The following is a 22,273-nucleotide window of genomic DNA, read 5'->3' as shown; positions in this document are numbered from 1 at the left end:
CCTCCCAACGAGGTGACAACGAGGATCCTGTAACTCTGTCAGTGATTTGTCAGTAGGGTCAGGAGTCTCAAGACCCAACAATTTCATGGCTCCAAAGCTTTACAAAATAGGGTGTAAGCTTCTGGGGATCCTTCCACGAAGCAACGTTTACTAAGGTTAATTTTAATTCCCATTCTTTAACATTGCACTAGGTTACCTTAGTGACTTACGATCGCCTTAGTGCTTTGTGAAAGGAGAGAGAGAGAGAGTGAGAGAGAGAGAGAGAGAGAGAGAGAGAGAGAGAGAGAGAGAGAGAGAGAGAGAGAGAGAGAGAGAGAGAGAGAGAGAGAGAGAGAATGTATAGCTTGATACAGTCTGTGAAATCGGGGTTGAAGTGATCCACGATCAGAAATGAAGGGGTTTATATGTTTTCATTCCCAAAACGAATTAAACCAGTTGATTTATCAGTATTCCATGATGTCATTCCCTTCCGATTGCTATCCACCTGATTTAAGTGTCCTTAACATTCATAACATTATTTTTCCCATGGTCACGCAGTACAAGATCAGCCACCAGTGAAATGAGGTCAGCCAGATGTTGATGACGTCATAAACAAAATGGCCGACTTTTGTTCTATTTAAGTGTATTGTAATATCTAATGATTTCCTGGATCCGGACAAAATTGAAAAGAAGGTGTTGACACTGTGTGGAAACTTGGAAAACAGGGTTCTAAAACTGCGCATCACAAACAATGTTGCAGCAACAATTACCCGAACTAAAGGAACGTGTGCGCAACAAACTCTTTGAGACGGAGCAGGAGCTGCATGATCTGGGCGAGGATCCTCCCAAAACATCCTCTGAGAAGCGGCAGTTGGCACACCGGGTAAGTGAGTGATAACATGTTCCTGCCATATATAGACATGTATTACATCATGGTTTCACACCTATATGGCTTCTCGAGGTAAGTAAATAGTGTATAGAAAGTTGTGCCCATGTCATTTCTTGTTGAAGATGCATGAAGTAAAATACTCGAAAAACATAATATATCAGTTTGAATTAAATGTAACAAAATAAAACATTGTGTGCCCCATGAATGTACTTTTAAAGAAAAAGTGTTGTAGAAATCAGTTCTTACAAGCCAATTAAGCTTGTAAATTTGGATCAAATACTCTCAGAATCTATATTCTGATATGATTCCTATATGTGTATATTCCTAAATGTGTAAACATTCTAAAATCTGTAGCTCGATTTAAATGAAGCACTGAAATGGATATTCATGAACGCATTACTTTATGAGATATGATGTTTTTACAGATGGTCCACGAGTTTATAACGATTACCAATGCCGTGATGACTGGAGAATGTGTCGATGACCGAAGGTTTCCACCAGAGATTAACAACCTCTACAGCGATGCTCGCGAGACTTTCGAGAAGTTTTATAGCAATTGTGTTGCAAAACAACCAAGTAAGTGGAGTACAGAGTAATTTGAAATGTTTTAAAGACATTTTAGAGTTTGCATTTCAGTGAGAAATGTGTGGCAATATTACACAATAGTTATACATGTGCTTTCTGTCGTGCGTTTAAAACATATATATTTTTTACCCAAACGTCATTCATTTTCATAGGTAGTACGCGTGCGAGGCTGTTTCTGACCTGGAGGGCCAAAGCCTTGCCATAATGTAATTGACGTTATGTACTTAAGATAAATTGTACTATGTGAATGTGCAGTATGTACAGTTCACAATCTGAAAGGCAATTACATGTATCTAGCTGTCATCTGTAAACAAGTAACATTTTTTTTAAATTATATAAAGAGTTACAGTAAAGTGTGATGGGTGACATCGAATGGGACTTCACTTTTGGAACATTACTCACATCATTTAATATTTGTTCACATCAGATCAGATATAAGAAATTCAGTTCAGGAACTATTTATTCTTTTTACCATTATGTTATGGAACGTTATAAATGAAACATTATGTCGAGTGAAGAAAACCCGACCACCTGATAACGAAATATCTTTGCAAACATTAAATGTATTTATCCCGTCCTTGTGATGTTTTTACTCAAGAAATACTCCCTAGATGAATCATAGTTATCAAAACCAGAGGCACCCACAGGCGAGAAATACGTGTAAAATGCTCAAGGTTCTCAGATCACGAGCATGACATAAGCGACACCTATTTTCTAGGCCAGATTGTTAAGCCCTGTACGGAGATTGTCCTTTGCAACATGCACGTATTCCTGTTCCAGATATCAAGGATCATAAACTGAAGTCTGAACTGCAACAGAAGATAAGAGCTTCCCGAGGTCGGGAGTTTTGTAATTTTATGGGTAAATTTGAGCTGGTGGAAAGTAGTGCTCGGGAATACATCTCCAAACTGGCAATACCTGCCCTTCAATGCTTCGATGACGTCCACAAAACGACCACAGACGTCGTCATCATTCTAGCAGAAATGTGTTTCGGGAAATTTCCTGATTTTGCAGAGAAAGTAAAGGTTTATATCACTTTATAATTCATTACATTACATCTGCGCACATTTCGCAGAGATACTTAACACATTGAGTAAGTGAGTATGTTAAGGATGCATGACATTGTAGTAGATACCTGGCATAAAATGTGATATGTTATAATATATTTGTATATATTCCGTTTTTGACATACATCACTTTTTACTATTATACAATTACATACTTTTTCATACTCAATTTGTTAAGCATCTACACAGTAAATGAGCGCATAAGCCTATATTTTGTAACGAATGCCTGGTATCGAACTAAAGGTACCAGTAACAAAATAAAATGGCTTTTTTTTCAGAATGGTATGCCAACTACGACAAATTCAGAAGGTGCAATTATTGATTTGCTGGCTGGGGTCAGCTGTGGCAGGTCAGATCAAGTCGAGGTAGTGTTCAGGACTGACACTGTGTTTCAGTGTTTCCATCTCTGTCTCTGTGTTCAGTTCTTCCACATTTATGTTTCAATATTGCTGTTTTCAATTTTATGTTGAATTTATTTACTCCGTTGGAACCTCGTGGAATGTACAATGTCTTCGTTCTTTACTGTGACACATTTGCCAACTCATTTGATGAATTTAGGGATTTCGTTAAAATATCTCTGAACAACATAGATCATAATGGTACTTCTATACTTATTGTTTGTTTTAAAGAAAACTGTGTGAGAGAACAAGCAGATGATATGTGAATACATAATGATGGACCAATATGTATTGGGTAATTTATGACAATAAAATAATTAATAACAATTGAAGCATTCAACATGCACAAAAAATATTCAGGTTATTACCGTCAAAACTATCACCATCAGGATAGTCTGCTGCATCAGGAACAGGTATATCATCATCATCATCACTGCCACCAAATCCCTGGTCACTTCTCGTATCCACTTATTCAGCCATTATTCAGCTACTATGCCAGCTATAAGACCCCTCGTGAATATTCTCATTCATTTTGTGAAAACTCTCAAGATCTTGAAAAATAGTCTCATAGCAATAATCAATATCCTTTCAATGGCGGTAACTTGTGGTAACTGATGAAGCATTGATAACACAATGAAAAACATTTCAAGGGAGGTAAACCCGATTTGACTGATTTGTAGCAGTAGAATATATTCAGGGATAATTGACATCGTTGTTTCTACAACTGGCGTGAATGCGGTTTGAGGATGCAGAATGAAGCAGTCGAACGTACTGTGTGGAGTTACAAACAGTGTATCGCCACTCGACAGAGATGCAGACATTTTAGGCGATGACTGAACATATGATATCTTAGCAAGGCACCGATAGTGCCCATTGTGTCCGCAATGAGCGTATGTATCGATGTTTATCAACCGGCTTATTTCAGTCACAATCTGTGTTATCCAGCTGTGCCTGATATGCGATGTTTCCTCCACCTGCAGACAACATACTTTGTACATAATGTTATTTCGTTTTCTACATGTTTCAGGACGTTATCATGACGACAAGGAAAAAGACTCAAAACGAGTGCGCAAGCGAAATCAAGGGGTATATCAGTATGGAGAATCTGGTGTACTCACAGGATGAAACATACAGGAGCCAATTACGTTAGTATAGATAAAGGACAAACAATGAAGATAAAGAGGGGGCTTCCGAAACAGGGCCCTTATTCTCGAAACGTTCGTAGCCCTAAGAATTCTTAAGTTTGATCGTAGCCTATGTGTTAAGAAAGGGCTTAAGAAGCTCGTAGGGCTATGAACGTTTCGAGAATAGCCAGCCAGTTGTTTACTGTAAAAGGCGAGTGGGTGGTCGGGCGTGCTGACTTGGCTGATGTATCATCCTATCTGCAAAGGTGGATGCTCATGATATGGTCATGAAAATGGGTGGTCACTAGAATTTAGCGTAAGACTCGATACATTACAGCCCCCAAGAATATTAGCAAGGGCGACGTTTAACAACAGACATGTACTGATACTTCAACACACTGAATAGCCAGGAAATATAATTATGAATGTATTGAATGCCTATGTAAAGGGTATGTTATTATGCAAAATAATGACAATATTGAACAAATAGAATTTGTTCAATATTGTAAGTCCCAACTTCTGAAATGCCACTCAAAGAAGAAAGAATAATGACATCATAACATTTGCCGGCCTTTCAGTTGTATAAATATTTCTGAATATATTTGACTTGCTTCTGCATATCCAACTAAAAAGATGTAGAAGCAGCCACGCTTGTAGTATGCTATTTATAAACACGTGCTCATAGACTTGAGCTTGGGTTATTTACTTTGTTACTCTGGCTAAGTAAAACGAAACAACATCTATATTCATGTGTGGATAGTATTTGTACATATTAAAGTCAAAGATCTTTGTTACTTTCAAGAAGGAGCTGTCCAAAGAATCTTGATCAAATTTTGCTTTTTGTGAATGTGTTTTCTAAACTCGCTGTGTCTTATCAATAACATGTTAACTAAACGTTGTCGGAATGTATTTATTTATTTAGGTGCTCAAAAGCTCGCTTGGGATGATGATCAGTGTACGCGAATGTGCAAACTCAAACATGACACCTGTGAAACAAACCAGCGTGTTTTTCATCTATACCTATACATATTTGTCACAAGTTAATGTATTCCTAGAGCTTAGCTTTGTATTCCGTTCTAGGAACAGAAGAAAAGAAGAAACTGAAGGAAACTGCGGAAGAAGGGGAATGTATTACATTGTCAAGAGCATTCTTGCAAAGTCTGTATAGTCATCAGATAGGCACTGGCGAAATGAAATTCGCCTTTAATACATCCGATTATATTGCCTGCTCGCATTGCGACAAACACTCGTGTACCTGTATTGATGGGTATGCAGTGGTGAGCGTTTACCCATCATGCCATACAACTTCCTCTTTTTCTCGGCCATCAGACGTGTTTTCTCCGACAATCGCTCAAAACTGAATATCGGTAAACATGCACAATCTAATTGTGACTTTACCCTTTCATATGTATTTCTGTGTTTCACAGGGCCTGTAACCGATGAAGATGTAAATGGTGTCAACAAAGCACTGATGAGTCTAAAATCCTATTGTCAGGTACAGTGTTCTATCAACCTAAATTACATTTCCCAAAAGACGTCAGAGACTCAATACGTGATATAGCTCCTACTTGATAAGACATTACATTATGAGACTATACTGAAAGTCAGGGTCAATTTGTTTAGAATTAGGAATTATCAGCATAATATGTTAGGTCACACGAAATATGGAACAACTAATACTTTTTAGAATGATTCTGACACACAGTTTAAACTTTAAATTTTGTCAGAGACATGATAATATTTTTAAGCTATGTCGTGATATACTAGTATCTGAGGATATAAACGTAAATGTTAAGTGAACATGTTTCGTTTTTATATATCCTGTGAATTTTTTATTTTTTTTCTAAAATAAGCTTAGTATTTTAAATAAGTTCTATCGTCATCAATCAACAACTAAGAACTTAAATAGCGCAAGAATCCAGTCAATATAACTGCTTTAAAGCGCTTATTTTACAAGTCTCAGTTATAATAGCAGGTCATTCCAGAGTCGTGGAGCTGCTCTGGCGAAGGATCAATCTCCATAGGTGGTGGCCCCTGCGTGTGGAATAGCAGGCCTTGTCCCATGTCCTAGCACCTTGTTCGTTCATTCAATGTCGCTTTTTGTGACATTTTAAATTCTTGAATAAATATCATAAATGCATATTTTCGCGTTTCATGTTACTATATACTTCGTGTGCTCAAAAAAAAGAGAAATATTGTTTTCTGTACAACAAGTTTTATGTTTCAGGTTGCTGCACGACGTCTCTGTGACGTCATCCCCATGATCATACAGATGCAGGTGTTCCAGAAGAAGGTGAAGAGCATGCAAGACTTGCTGATTGGCCTTGTTTCTGAAGAAGAAAACACTGACCTTATCCATGAAGAAGAAGACATGGCATATAAGAGGAGAGAAACCAAGTCCCGTTACGACAGACTCTTAAAGGCGGAGAGAGAGCTTGAAAAAATCTAGCTTCCATCAGAACAAAACAGACCTTTCATTACGCGCAGACTGGGATACTAGGCATAGGAGGTGAAAGTACACAGGTTGATGGGATGGTTTACATGGAAGTTTGTACAATTTCCATGAAGGTATTACAAAATATTCATAGTTTGTTTTAAAACACTTATTGGTTGACAATTGAACAATTGGTTAAATTTTAAGACTTTGGGTTTTTTAACATAATGGTTCGGGATATGTGTTTTCCCATTTTGTTTGAAGAAAGGGCAGACAAAAGGTAATGAAATTCATCGCCAGCATCACATATATCGCAGAGATTACACATTCTTTCTTCAGGTGGGAATTTATGCCACCTGCCTACTTCTATAGGTAAATCATGGCAGGAAGTTCTCAACGAGAGTAATTTAAGAACCAGTGAGAATGGGATGCCAAATATTTTTCAAGTTCAGTTTTGAATATGAGATAAGTGGAAGAAACATTTAGAAGAATTCGAAATCTCCGTGCCATGTTTGAGTTGCTAAATCATATTACCTTAAGGAGATAATAGATTTAACTTCAATGTGAAAGACAGCTTGTTTACCCAGCCAGTAACAGCTATAGTCAGTTTCATTAAAACGTCTTCCACAGATTTTATCCAGTTTTGATTGCTATTGTTTATACAGGCTTTATTTATATAACATTTGTCAATCTCTGCTCTCTTCTTGTTTCTGTCACTACTTATTATTGCCCTTGCCATCCATTTTAGCGTGTTAAATTAAGGATAAGTGGCAATTATTCGTACTTTTATGCGGTTATGGTTAGGGGTATGGCCAATTGTATTAAGACGGATAAAGCTCAACTATGACAAGAACCGATGACATTTTCTTTTTGAATGAAAGATTGAGACTTTAAGCAATGTCCAGTTTTAAGTAATGTCCAAAGAGTTAAATATGATTTTGAGTAACATTTCATGTTATATGTTATCAAATCTGCTTAACATTTAAATTAGTTTCAGCGTATATAACTTGGATGTCTGAATATCAGTAATATGGCAAAACCACAGCATCCTGTTTCCCTGCGGTTAAGAATCATACATACTCAAAGTACGCTACAACGTTCCCTGCCTTATCCATAGTAGGGGTACACGTACAAAGGCGCGTACAACGGGATCAGTATATGACATGTAGCAACAATCAATTCCATCTTTTGCATTACCAGTTGCGCGTTTCCAGTCTGAGAACGAAATACGAGAACGTGGAGAATTTGTAACTTTTAATCTCATGGCTCGAAATTCAGTGGGCCAATGCCATTACCTGTTTGTCGTCCACCTGTATTATGTCGTAATCCACTTCTCCTCAGAGACAGTCCCTCGTATTGTGACCTTTCTTCAGATGTTGGCGGTTTATTGCCCCTTTTTATATTGTATTGTTCTGGTAGTAAACTTTTAGATATAAATGCTAGTTTTACATTCTGTATCTATGAAATGCTAGTGTGTTTTTGCTGTCAGGTGCTTATTATCTAATTGTATTCATTATGTTTTAGAACTTGTGCTAGTCACGATATGGGTGAATACTGCGCATGTGACTTTACATTTTCACTCACTCACTCACTCAGGAACCACTCGATCAATGAGGTATCACACGTGTGTTCATGTCAATGATTGCACACTCATTTGTTCGGAAAGTTATATTTCAATTTACCACAACCACTACATTGAAAGCGACAGTTAAGGTCATTTCTGAGACATTTTGTAATGCTGTATGCTTTCCGACTATGTAATACTGACTGGCGGTGATACAATTACAGTACAGTTTTAATCGTTCACTCACTCACTGACTGTTAAATTTCAACACGGGCGTGCCATTTTGTGTTATTTCGTTGGGTTATTTAAATTTTGATCTAGTTCAAAATGCGACTGTGCTCTGCTCTAAAACTCCTTCTCCAATACAAATACCAGCATTGTGGAATTTGGCACGTACGTTTCCTCTGAAATCAATGTATAAACTTACTAGTTACTAAATATAATCCTATGAATTTAGTGAGAGAATATTTGAAACTGTTTTTAAATGTCATTTATATATTTGACTTCATACAGTGCTTTGCACTAACCCTTTCTCTTCCCAGTGCTCCTTTCACTCCTTATTTATCACCCTCCTGACTTTCAACCAAAAACGTAACATCCAGTTTTATGTTTGTTTAATTTCTACCACTATATTACGGTTTATCCAGCTGATAAATGGGATATACATATGGACATCTTACTAAATCTGCATCTAAACAATCCAAGTCCACTCTTGATCGAGATCATTATCATCCATCATATATCAGCTTAAATTCCGCTTGTTCTTTGGCGCAAAAGGCTAGAACAGAATTGTGCAGATAAATGTGTCTGAATACATCAATACATCTATTAATATTTTTCTGGTGTGGATTTTTTTTTTGCGTTTGGAAATAACTTGAAATAAAATGTTTTATCTTCACATCATATGTTGTTTATGTATCTGCGGACCTTTCTCTAATATGAACATTATTTGGGTAAAATGTCTCTTTACATTTATTTCTTTGTGTTGCTCTTCATAGCTGTGTATGAATATAATAAATGCAACTGAAGGCAATACCCGACAATAGCTTACAAATGCACGAGAAGATCATACAGCCCGCTTACAGACCTATCTCTTTATCGTCCCATGAAATACAAAACAGGAACCTAAAATAACACTGGTTCACTGCAGAATGATCAACTGTAGATAATGTTGCGAAGTCAGTTATTCTGCAGTTCAAGAAACTGTGATCAACGAGTACTTCCAAATGATGGCGAATCGGATCTTTACCAGAAATAATACAGCATTAGATAAAGTTTTACACCAAGTTCATAGACACATCTGACTCATTACCAGCAAACTATGTGGTGTGGGACACCCACTACGGGACAAATACCTCACGATCTGGAGATCCATCAAAAAGATGGGTTTGCGAAATAGTTCCAGTGACAGCATTGTCAAAGTATTGACGGGTAATTTTGCTTTCATCCTTGAATCGCCAATGATATAGCATGAACTCTCCAAACACGGGTAGGTCGTATGCATTTGTCGGGCTGAATACTCGCCAGTGACCCTCGTCATTTCCTATATGAAAATACTTTAATCATTATATAGACTGTCGTAGTTTGATTAGTCGGATTACTCTTCCTCACGCTCTTTTGTTTTGATGGATGAATGCGAATGTTGTCATTTTTAACGAGGAAAGACAATTTTCAACTGGCCTTGTGTCATAAAGACCAAACACAGATATACCCAATACGATCCATGTATGTACATGTATATATTGAACGAACATACCCGTGAAGGTCAGGGTTAGAATAGTGATCTTTAGTAACCCATGCTTGTCGTAAGAGACGACTAACAGGATCATCGGTTCCCAGTTGCGCAGATCGATGTTCATGCTGTTGATCACTGGATTGTCTGGTCCAGACTCCATTATTTACAGACCGCCGCCATATAGCTGGAATATTGATAAGTAAAACTAAACTCACTCACTCACTATTGAACGAACAATTATGTGCATGTTTTAATCAGCATAACACATTCAGTGGACGTTATGGAGTTAACAAACCCTGCATTTGTCTCATTTAAACAATATTATCTTTGGCTACCAATGACGAACAATAACAAACTCTGCGTGATACTGTTTTACGATAAGTCAAAAGACGAACCAAATATTATCCAGATAATACAGGAACTCAAACCCGAACTTTGACAATCTTATGGTAGCCACTGGTGTTCTAGATATACGTTCTACTGTAAATGTATTTGACGCTTATCTTCACGCAGTGAGGTGTTATTAGTAAAACCGTAACACGACACTTTATCTTGACACGTTCTTTGTCAAGATCTGCGTATATATAACAGGAGCACCATAACGCTCAGGTGTCATCACCAAGTAGCCGAACAAATCTTGCCTTTGAACCCTGGGATCAGCTATCTTGCCAGGAGTTGCACAGTGATGATAACACAGCGGACATTGATGACCTCACCCTGGATGTATACATGCGGATTTATTAGTAGAATTTTTTCCTTGACATTGATCTGTGTAAATGCAGTTTTCTATCCGTATTGTGACAGTGTATATGTAATACAGATGAGTAATTAACCAGACAGCGCTTAAAAGCACAGTGCTTAAATATATCTTTCAGTTTGATAAATCACTGAGACGTGTTTCAATGAAATGTGTTTGCCACCTCGAGAATTAAGGATTTGTGAACGCATTGCTCATGTTGTATCGTTAAATATTTCTGTGATGGTCGGATAGCCCAGTTGGGCTAACATTGCTTGTCACACTGTAGTCCTGGGTTCTATTCCCCACTCGTGTGAAAATGTATGAAGCCATTTTCCTGTGTCCCCGAGTGAGTTCCGTTTTACGCCGCACTCAGCAATATTCCATCTATATGGAGGTGGTCTGTAAATACTCGAGTCTGGACCTGACAATCCAGTGATCAACAACATGTTCACTGTGCATCGATCTACGCAATTGGGAACCGATGACATGAGTCAAGTCAACGATCCTGACCACCCGATCCCGTTAGACGCCTCTTACGACAAGCATGGGGTACTGAAGGTCAATTCTAACCCGGACCTTCACGGGTGGCTACATTTCATAAATCGCCAGGTTACCTACATCGTCATGATAGTGTAGCTGAACGAGTAAGGTTTCCTGTGTGGTAATAATGACGTATCAAGACGCGGAATACATAGCGTGGCGCCCACACCTTGTTGTGTTGAGGTACTGATGTGCCGACGTTGAAGGGACTTACGTACATAATCCGAGGATCGACACTTCCGAAAAGTGATGACAAAGCACGGATTACAAACAGGAAAATCTTTTATTTCAAGACAGCTCGACACATCGATTTTTGGCAATGATATTTGTTATGGGCATGCTAAGAAATCTGGCATTGCTGACATGTTTTTGAACGTCTCCGAGATTTGTGAAAATGGGGATAGATTAAGTTTTATACCGTACAAGAATTGGGACATTCGCACAGCCAAATACACGGGTACACTCATGGTATCTGAATTGCCAAAAGCTGGGCTTAGTCCTGCTTACAGTCCTCTTGGCAGTTTGTGGTGATGTTCTACTGGACCCGGGTCCTAACCAGGCCGGTCCTCCTGTAACTCGTCAAACTAAGCTAGTTGGGGGTCCAGAAACTGCTGCAGAAAAGTGCACTGACGAACATTATAAACGTACTAATGGATATTAAAAAGAGGTTAGTGGAACAAACGAGCGTGTTACACACATTGAAAGTAACTTTGACAAGATGGCGGCACACGTAGACGAAGCGTGTGACAGATTGTCAAATGAAAACAAATGGTAACGAAAAGACTGATTAAATATGGCTCTATGCCGAATTTAGCAAATATTCCAGCAATACCACGGCAGAACACATCAGAAACCCAAATGGGGAATCGAACCCATGACGAGCGAACACTTTAACAACTAGACTACCCCACCGCCTGGTTAGGAAAAGAATTAATGGACACGTGTGATAGGCATGGAGACCTAGATTGTCGACCCCCGAGAAACAGTCTCGTATTTCATGGTATAGAAGGTGACAAGAACGAAACGTATGAAGTGAGCAGAAGGTCAGGAGTTTCAAGTAAGATACCCTATACATCGAAGTTTCAGACAAATTCTTAATCACAAAGGCGCATCGTCCTCCATCTTCAAAACACAAATCTGCAACTCTGAATCAACATGGATGTTAAGAAAACTAACATACTTAAATAATTTACAGAAGTTTACGAAATGAACTCAAGAACACATTTAAAAGAACAAAGAAGAATATATTGATAATCAAAACACATTATTTGTAAATGCCAGACATGACCTCAGATCATTCTGGAAAATCCTTAGACGAGAAAACAACTGATTTTGGTACAGTTGACGGTAAGCAATTGTTTTGTTTGAGGTTACATATTAAGCAATATGACAGCATTAGGCATCACTGAACACGTATCACATCTTAAATAAAACAGAGTAGTGTATGTGTCTGCACATGAGAGTATCAAACTCCGCGACAATAAGCAAAACTTTAGACAGGATGTCTTCTGTAGGGATAAACAATTTCAGCACGTTAAGTAGGATTCAAATAAATATTCTGTAACCACTTAAAATGAAATTATCTATACACCATACTTGAATGGTTAGACGTCGTTTTAACCGCCAATTCAAAAAGCAGAATGTCATCATTTATTGACATTGGGTCTTTATCCGTCTAAAAACAGTACAAATGGACTTTCAACACAATATATATGGCAGAAACAATGTAAGTGCCAGGACTGACATTGATCAACACTAAATATTGTCCAGTTCTCCTTCCGCCAGAAGCAGTCTTTGGTGACGAGACTTGCATTCATTCCTCATATAAGCTATGTCTGGATCTTCCTGGATGTGTACCATGGTTCTTTCATCCGAAGCAATGTCCATGAGCAGGATCCGCATTTCCTCGACCTGTTCCCGGAACACGTGCAACTGTATGATCATGGGGATGACGTCACAGAGACGCCGTGCAGCAACCTGAAATATTTGAACATTCAGAAAACAATCATCTCTCTCCTTGACAACATGAAATAACTACATGAAAACTATAACATACACTTAATACATTCATTTTGTACATGCAAATGAATACTGACAAAATTCCCCAGCCGAAACATAACAAGCAGCAATTACACTTTAGACGTTCTCTTATGCCAACATAAAAGTCGAAAACAAATAAATTGTTACTTGTATATGTTTTAATAATACATTACACATCTATGTCTATTGTCATTAACAGTATAAACACATCCCTATTCACATCTCAAACCAAAAATCCTTTTAAATTTTGGGTACGTTGTAACTATCTGAGATGAAATATCATGAGATGAAACTAAAATAAATCCCGAGGATCTTTTGTAAGATCTATAGAAAGCTATTCTCTCAAAGACATCATGGTACAAGATGAATCACAAACTATTAGGTGCGGACCTTTCATACACGGGATGAACCTGCAACATCACAAATTGATAGCTGTTTTCTAAAACGTTTTCCAATATATGTTGCTCAGCATGTCCTATTACCGAATCTTTGCATGATTTCAACATCGAGATAAAATAATATTCTGTCCCCATCCTCCAAATTGTTAAATAGTTTGTACCTTAGAGCAACTGAGCTTTTTGTTTTTGATTCTTTGATAATGTTTTTTCTTAATCTTCAATATCTGAAGGGGTGTTGTAAATCCAGCTCGAGTCCATGCAAGTGACAAAGGCACTGTAAGTCCCCATGGCCTCAAGCATGGTGAGCTGCCTTCAGTTGTTGGCGATCAATAGCTCATTTGTATATTGTCTTGTTGCATGTGTAATTATTGCTTTATGGTTATATGCTAGATTCAGGTCTTAATCTGTTATAGTCTAGTTATTTTACTGTCCATCGATGACAGATTTGTTTATCATATTGTATCCAGTATTTTATATCAAGTTTCTCGTCACGTTATAGCAGAAATATTGCCCTTGTGACATTTACTTCTAACTCACTCTGCTTGTAAATAAACACAGAATGAAGAAATGTTACATGTTAAGAAACGCCTTTGGACTTTGTAATCGGGGTGTGTGTGATTTGTTTGTTTGTTTTGTTTGTTTTCTATTTTATTTGTTGTTGTTGTTGTTGTTGTTGTTGTTTTTGTTTGTTTGTGTGTGTGCGTGCGTGCGTGTGCAAACTTTGTCTGGTCGCTGTATTGCTTGAATAATGCCGATAAGACGTAAAATACTAACTCACCACTCACTCACTTAGAACAGCTCTCTTTAGCAAACCGAATCATACTACTGCGCTCAAACTGAGTGATCTCGACCTTAAGTATCTCCTTATTGCACGTCCTAGATAGATTTTGTCTGGTTGTTGTGTAACGCAAGGTTTTCTAGACATAAGTATATCTGGTTTAAAGTATTTAAGATCTGTAGAGAAACACAGTTGCGTGAGAAGTCATATTCGAGAAATGCATCAGCATGAAAACCGCAAAGAGTGTTATCCTAGCTCATATAAGAATGTCCATCTCTGATTGGTTCACCTGACCTTGAACAAAGTACCCTGTTGCCCGATCCACGGCCGTAGACCTCCCAACCGCGATATGAATCTTTGCGAGAGAGAATAAATCATTCATGCCCCGCCCCATGGAAAAACGCACGCATCCACGGCAGTCAGTGAAACGAACCAGTGGTTCGAAACGAATAGTCGGTACGATGTTAGCAAAAGATATGATTGGATTTCAGTTTGCTTTAATGTTATATTTGCATAATGAGAAATTTAAACATTGGGTAAAATATATTTGTTGTAGCATAATGAATAGGGGTATCGGGGGTTTTATGCGTCCCTTGGGGCGGTTGGGCAACCCCGTATACCCCTCATCACAATGCTACAGCTTATAATATTCTGTATTGTACCTCAAAATAGGATTGTAGACTTATCAATGCCTTGCCGACACCGTTCACATCGTCATCGGTTACACGGACTGAAATATAGAAACAATCAGTGAAAACATAACTTCTCCAAAACACAATTATATTGACACTATGTATGTATAATATTATGTTATTATCTGCAATATATAGTATCTTCAGGAGCAGCTTAAACGACACCGGTGAAAATCCGGTACAACTGGTCTCCAGCAACCCATGCTTGTTGTAAAAGGCGACTAACGTGATCGCTTGGTCAGACTTGGTTGACACGTCATGGTGTCAAACATATATTATTTACAGACAGGCGTCAGGTAGCTGGAATACTATAAGGGTAATGCTATTTTTGAGGGCATTATCATTTGCAGAAGCCCGCGGTCTTGCATTAACTTGCAGTTGAAAAAGACCGAGGGCTTCTGCAAATGATAATGCCCTCAAAAATAGCATTACCGTTATTATTGATAAAATACATGGAATTTGTGTTGAAAAGAAAAAGGAAACAATGAAGGAATTTGACTGTAAGTTTACTCAAAATCAACTTCTGACGGGGTTGACTGCCCGAATGCTATTACGTCATCGAACAATTCAAGTGACGTCACAACAGAAAGTGACGATATTCGACCTTGGCCTTTGACAAGACCATAGTCTGCAACATGTCAAACAGTGTCAGTGTTCGGTTTTGGTCCAACAACAACGTTAATAGTGCAATTGTTGAGGTTAGCACCAGCAAGAAAGCCAATATTACCGCTATTTAAAGCTTTGACTTGTTTGACCCAGAATATCTGCCAGTCCAAAGCCAATGTCGAATGAACCGACGCACCGACTATGACGTCAGTTGACAACAAAACTGATAGTGGCCCGTCGTTAAGGTTGAGCGGTCCAATATCATTTGCAGCGGCCCTCAAATTTCTGATAATGGGAGGGCCGTTTCATGATAATTCCATGTATTTTAGCTATAATGCTGATTATGGGTTTAACCAAGAAACAAACAAAGCCTGAAGGATAACTTTTCTTCTATACCCTCAATATCTCTATATCATACAGCTGGGATATTTCTGATTGTGGATTTAACCAACGACCAAACAAAGCCTGAGGGATTATTTTTATTCTATACCCTCAATATCTCTATATCATACAGCTGGAATATTTCTGTTTGTGAATTTAATCAACAAACAAACACGTGCCCCTCTGGAAGGATTTCATATTGGCGCATCAGAACTACTTTAAACAGGAACAATAACTCTATTCTTATTTAATTCCAATGGTACTTAAGATCACCGAAGTAATCATACATCGTATTGCTGTTTATGTTTTTAAACAATTAAACCTTTTTGATACAACTAAAAGAAGGAGAGAAACATATTTGTTAAAAACATATTCTGACGTAATTATTACCAGATGTTCACCTTATATTTCTAAATAGGGTTTGATAATCGCAAATGGGATTTGTTTCATTAAATATGTAAATAAAATTGATAAAAGCCACATTAAATCTCAAAGCAGAAACTAAAAATGACTCTAAAATATTTCTCAAGCTGAACATTCGTGTAACCTTGCTGTCATACCCCAAGTGGAATTTTAAATGAATTCGCTGCAAAATATATGAATGACCAAAAAAAAGTCAGACTAAAATATTCTCAGAGATGTGAAATATATGCCCAATGTTAAAAATTAAAGTTGATTAGTTACATGCAGATTTATGTCTAATATTTTTGTTTTGAAACTCGTAGCGATTTATAATTACATTTCCTAAAATTGTTGGAAGCGCACGTACAATCTCCATAGCAAGCCCGCAAGATCGTCAGATATACCCTCAGTTGGACCCATGAGAGCCGTTATGTCAACAAACGCAGGTGCGTGTATTTGAATCTCTCACCGTCAATCTCATGGTTCTTATAAAAAAAATCATACTAGGCAGCAAAGTCCTGTTAGCTAAGTTCTTTGTACTTTCAATATGACGATATATATTTTTCATGATTTTTTAAACAATGACATAATGCAACAAACTATTTAAGTACTCGGGATTATTTTTACCAAAGCACCGCAGTCGTATACGCGCGTTCTGATTGGTTTGTCGTATTTTCGCACATAACAAGTATCGATAGGGGGACGAGTCTTCTTGGAGGTTACGGAAAGGGGCGAGTGGTGACGAATGGTTTACCTCAGGACAAATGCTTCTGTGGCCAAAATATCATGAAGTATGATTAGAAGCCCGATAAAGGGAAATACCTGCGTATAATAAATACGCGCTCCTACTGTCACATCCTGTCGCATACGGGATGCGCACAAACCACGGTATCCAACCTCTTTAATTCAGTTTCACATTAGCAATTGTGTCTGAAATATGCAAACGTTCCTCTAAACCGGGCCATCTGCATTGCACGAATTATGTGTGTTTGTTGTTGTTTTACGTCACTGTCAGCAATATTTTATCTGGATTTTTGTCGCCAAAGACATATATCCAAGTGAGATAATTCCGTGGACCTACAACTTTCTCTATATTTGATTGGTAGAAGCTTATACAAGGTGAAATGTAAACACATAAAATATGAAGCCTAATTGCTGTACATTGAAGCCCAATTGAGTTTAACAAGCAAGATAAGAAGTGCTAATGGGTGATTGATATGGACAGACTGATTGGATGCCAGTATTATGATGACTATGATTTACAAGTTTGTGATGCACGCACACATACACGCACGCACACATACACATGGGTCTGTTTGGTTTTGTCAGGCTTTTTCCACTTTTGCCTCAAGTGCACACTCATGCACACGCACGCATACTTAGAAATGTTTTGGGCCCTTCGCCTATTTTCCTCTTAGCGTGTAGTTTTTTTTAGATGACTCGTGAATGTTCGGATCAGTGTTTATACGATGCACCTTTGTATATTCAGAAGTTTGCTTTCAACTTTCGGGGGTAGATAATTGTCGATGGTTTTCAGCAAGGCGAAACTGCATGCGCGGAGGTTTGTAATAATTTGGCTGCGGAGGATATCGATGGAATTGTATCCCTGGTTCATCGTATCAACTTGTAAATTCCTTCAAAGCTGTTAAGTAGCTGTTTATTATATCAGATATGCGATTTTGATACCATGTATATGATATCGTAAAATGTATATAATGTTTACATTTTTACATATTTCAGGACGTTATAATGAAGACGCGGAAAGAGACCAACAGTGAGTGCAAAGACGAAATACAGAGATATTTCGAGATGGAGAATCTGGTGTACTCGCAGGACAAAACCTTTGGCGTCGAATTTCGTGAGTGGTCAAATCGAATAATGCAATCATTCCAATAACAGCCCCATCAGAGCATACATGTATTTATATATTAAGTTTGCTTTCCTCTGGATATTCTGCCGCCAATCATGTACATGATTTAAGGGAAAAGTTTCGTAGATTTTTGTCTTGGCTCCTTATATAATGAATGATGAATCGGACTTCATCTTTAAGGTTCCAAGTTAGTATTCGTATGATTGATAATAAATCACTTATCAAAATCTATGTGTTTAAACATTCTCACTGCTCACCTTCTTTAGAATAATATATGAAAGAAATGAGCTTATTAATAAAATTCAACATACAATATCTAAAGCTATATAATTTTTTTTATTATGCCTCTAGACGAATAATATGAGGTACAAATGATTTTACCATTTCTTCATTCCGTATTATTTCTGAAGCTTTTGGATCTATTCCTGTGATAACATTCATAATCTATGGTTATGTTCAAAGATGGGAATGTGAAGGTATAATTCCAGGCAATATTAACACTCTTCCAGTTTTGTCACTGCCGAAAGCAAAACACACACGCGCGCGCGCGCACGCACGCACGCACACACACACATATCTGGTAATGGTACTTGTGTCTGCAAGCCAACGATTAAGATAGCCACGTTCGGTCCATCACAGTTAATGAACACTGACTGTAGTCATATTTATCCGCTCTAGGAACAGAGGAGGAGAAGAAACGAAAGGAAGAAGAGGAGGAAAAAGAACGGAAACAGAAGAACGCGGCCAAATATCATTATCAGATAGGTACTAGAGTATTTGATAGGGCTACCGTGAAAGAGGGTTCCATTTAAGACATTAGACTGTGTTGTCTGCTTTCACCCTTTCATGTTGATCAAACCAATACATGCAGTGTTGTTATAACATATTTAAATGTAAATGTATTCACAGTAATAAATCTTAAGCATATAGCATTTGTTTAAACACTCTACTCTTGTAATATGTTCCACAGCATGATACTGAATATACATATAGACATAACTTTCATTTAACTTTTGGATATATACGTCTTGTTTTCCCACGAGTGTTTCATGTTTTAGATTCAGTTTCTGAAAATGACGAAGAGGTGAACGGTGTTGACAAAGCATTGATGAGTCTTAACTCCTATTACCTGGTACATTGATACGTGGTTTTCGATTTCGATCGCCCTGGGTATTTTTTTCAACATTTGCCAGAGATTTGCCAGTTGGAAATGAAGCATTCTCGTTTCTTTCAATACCTGTTATGTTAAATGTCAACGTTATTCATATGTTAAATATTTTAGTAAATCGCAGGATGGGATATCCGTTCCGCCAGATTTGATACACACTATACTCTACCCTAACAGGAGCTGACGAATTGAAATAATTTTCCCAACACACATATGGGAGGACATTTATGAAATGAATTATTATTATTATCTCAAACAACCCAACCCCACCCCAGCACCATGATACCATTTGTAATCTGACCGTCACTGTTTTTTCCATATTTTTCCGTATGTTAAGGTCAAGCATACGATATACCTTTCCTTTAAAAGGCCATGTGTAACATTTCATAAAAATTTTCATGTATTCGTTGATGACTAATTCAAAATATCTTTTCACACTGTCAGCTGCAATAAAGTTTGAGGAACACGTATGCATTCCTTTAAATTCAACGCATTTGATAGTTTTCATGTAGTTATTTCATGTAATCAAAGAGAGAGAAGATTGTTTTCTAAATACCAATCCATGTGTACAATTGTTTCAGGTTGCTACACGGCGTCTCTGTGACGTCATCCCCATGATCATACAGCTGCACGTGTTCCGGGAACAGGTGAAAGAAATGTAGACCCTGCTCATGGACATTGCTTCGGATGAAAGAACCATGGATCATATCCAGGAAGATACAGATATGGCTTATATGAGGATTGAGTGCAAGTCTCGTCACGAGAGACTGCTTCTAGCGGAAGAAGAGCTGGACAAAATCTAGCGTTTATCAATGTCAGTCCTGGCACTTTCATTGTTTCTGTCATATTTATATTTGTCTTTGTAATTTCTTTAATTCAAAAACATGCTTTGATACAGTCGCAATCGTACAAAATAGTACAATGCACTTTATTCAAACAACAATGACAGGAAACGACATCTTGGTTTTTCATTGGACAATTGAAAAATGTTCTGGTCAACATATTGCACACAGATTCCAGTTGGGATATTTATTGCTTTTCACGCTAAGGGATATACTAATTATGTGTTTGTTTATGTGTTCGTTTAAAAACGTTTCTTTATTGGATTATGAATTCCTAAATATCAGGGATGTAGCTACCGAAAGCGGTGCCTGAGAATCACACAAACGCAAAAAGCTCTCATATTATTTTCCTGACTTATCCGAAGTATCCGATGCTTATTCAGTGATGAGTAATCACTTTAACGGAATTTTCTAACATAACGGATGAAAAATGGTAAAGTTTTAATATCTGCTCATCTGAAAGAATTGATGTGTGCTGATGTTATTCGTCCGTTGTTTTTCCGTCCACGTACATTTACCACTGTCTGACTGGACAGCACAACACAGTAGCACTGTTACCTGCCATAGAATAAGTTTCAAATGTTAGTCATTTTTATGCCCTCGCCATATATGGCAGGGGCATATAGGGTTACTCTCGGTGTCCGTCCGTCCGTCCGTCCGTCCGTACGTACGTACGAAACAGGGAATGTATTCAACTCTGATAAGACCAAATGTGATGTCCAATGATCAACTGCTACAGACTGACCTGAAATACGCTTGATACTATGTATGTGTAGAGTTACCTAATTTAATATCTAATATTTAATTACCATCTGTGTCAACTTATTACATGGAGTGGTATTTACTTAAGCAAGTTTTGCTTTTCTTCGGAAATAAAACATATCAGTAAACTCCAGTCCAGATTAATCTAATCTTATAGTTTGCTCCACTTACAATCCAGTTGGACCTTGAACGGGCAACTCCCGGGCTCTTACGCCATTTTATCTGTTTGTACACATGGCAACAAATTAATGTTTTACTATTATTATTTTTATTATTATTATTATTATTATTATTATTATTATTATTATGTGATAATTGTATATGTAATATACCTATCAGTATATTATATCGTGCTAATTATAGAAATAAAACCTGATCTGCCATCTGAATATAATTTTGAGGAAACACATCTTGTTTTGTTAAAACACGGTAACCTGTTTGAATTACTAACCATGTTTTGACAGCATAGCCGAGAGAGCCACATTCCATGTTCACGCAACCATCAATTTCGGCTGTCTGTTTCGGAAATATGGATCTCCCGGCCTGTAACCGTTTAAACCAAGCTTCATATATCACGTTAACGTTATCGACGAGTGAACCGTCCTTCGCGTTCCCCAATCGCAACCACCAGCGCATCGGATCGTGAGAAATTGCAACAAGTGCACTGGTTGTTAAATTTGTTCTAGGAAACATGAATGTGCCTGCGTATTGTGACGCCGTTTTCAATGTAATCGGCTATTGAATTGTGTACATACTTGCATGTAGTATTGTATATTTTAAATGTGCTGATAAATAAACTGATAAACCTCATCACAAGAGTATTTATGTCCATGTGATACCTAATGTTGAATACTATTGCACATTACTATTGGGGGTAGGGGGTGGGGGTTCTTACTTGTAGAACAAAAGAAGAAACTGCTATCTAACAAACGGAACCTGAAACAAAGTAAAGAGTTCTCTAATGTTTATATCGACGCTACGCTGTCTCATCAAAAACTCGCATCGAGAGCCAACATGCAGACGATTCTCAATGAGCATGGGAAATCCAAAGCTTTCAAATTCCATGGAACCGACTGGTACTAGCAAAGCCTAAAGACTAGGGCATTTTTCGGGTGGGATTCTGGAATGTTGGCGGTTGGGCGCAGAGGGACAAAGGTAACCGTGAATTCAGAGAAACTGTTTTATTGAACCTGGATTATGATGCTGTAGGTGTATGTGAGACGTTCCTACTGGGGAACTCGTCATTGTCTCTCCCTGGCTACACTTGGTTTGGCAGTAAC

At 37.8% G+C, this 22,273-nt stretch overlaps 1 protein-coding gene and 2 long non-coding RNA genes across 4 annotated transcripts; 1 reads left to right on the top strand and 2 right to left on the bottom strand.

Moving 5' to 3' along the window:
- Positions 1-714: 714 nt before the first annotated feature.
- On the top strand, positions 715-20,585 carry LOC124273897 (interferon-induced GTP-binding protein Mx2-like). 2 transcript variants are annotated; one of them, XM_046709241.1, is made up of 7 exons: positions 715-862; positions 1,294-1,444; positions 2,234-2,478; positions 3,946-4,063; positions 5,123-5,200; positions 5,470-5,537; positions 6,270-8,938. In XM_046709241.1, the coding sequence occupies exons 1-7, from the start codon at positions 731-733 to the stop codon at positions 6,489-6,491; spliced, it is 1,014 nt and encodes a 337-aa protein (XP_046565197.1). In that variant the 5' UTR covers positions 715-730; the 3' UTR covers positions 6,492-8,938. The 2 variants fall into 2 exon arrangements, 1 of the variants encoding a protein (XP_046565197.1); XR_006897768.1 differs by lacking the exons at positions 715-862; positions 1,294-1,444; positions 2,234-2,478; ... (2 more) ...; positions 5,470-5,537; positions 6,270-8,938 and adding exons at positions 18,797-18,986; positions 19,280-19,353; positions 19,971-20,585.
- Positions 5,106-20,914, bottom strand: LOC124273900. Its single transcript, XR_006897770.1, has 3 exons — positions 20,635-20,914; positions 6,204-6,209; positions 5,106-5,118 (listed from the first exon to the last, which is right to left on the bottom strand). It is a non-coding gene; the product is annotated as an uncharacterized LOC124273900 (long non-coding RNA).
- On the bottom strand, positions 11,319-15,205 carry LOC124273898. Its single transcript, XR_006897769.1, has 2 exons — positions 14,933-15,205; positions 11,319-13,031 (listed from the first exon to the last, which is right to left on the bottom strand). It is a non-coding gene; the product is annotated as an uncharacterized LOC124273898 (long non-coding RNA).
- Positions 20,915-22,273: the final 1,359 nt, after the last annotated feature.

Source organism: Haliotis rubra, unplaced genomic scaffold (assembly GCF_003918875.1).
Source record: "Haliotis rubra isolate DU_JTF1 unplaced genomic scaffold, ASM391887v1 Scf1854, whole genome shotgun sequence".
Taxonomy (NCBI): Eukaryota; Metazoa; Mollusca; class Gastropoda; order Lepetellida; family Haliotidae; genus Haliotis; species Haliotis rubra.
This window is presented reverse-complemented; position numbering and strand designations above follow the sequence as displayed.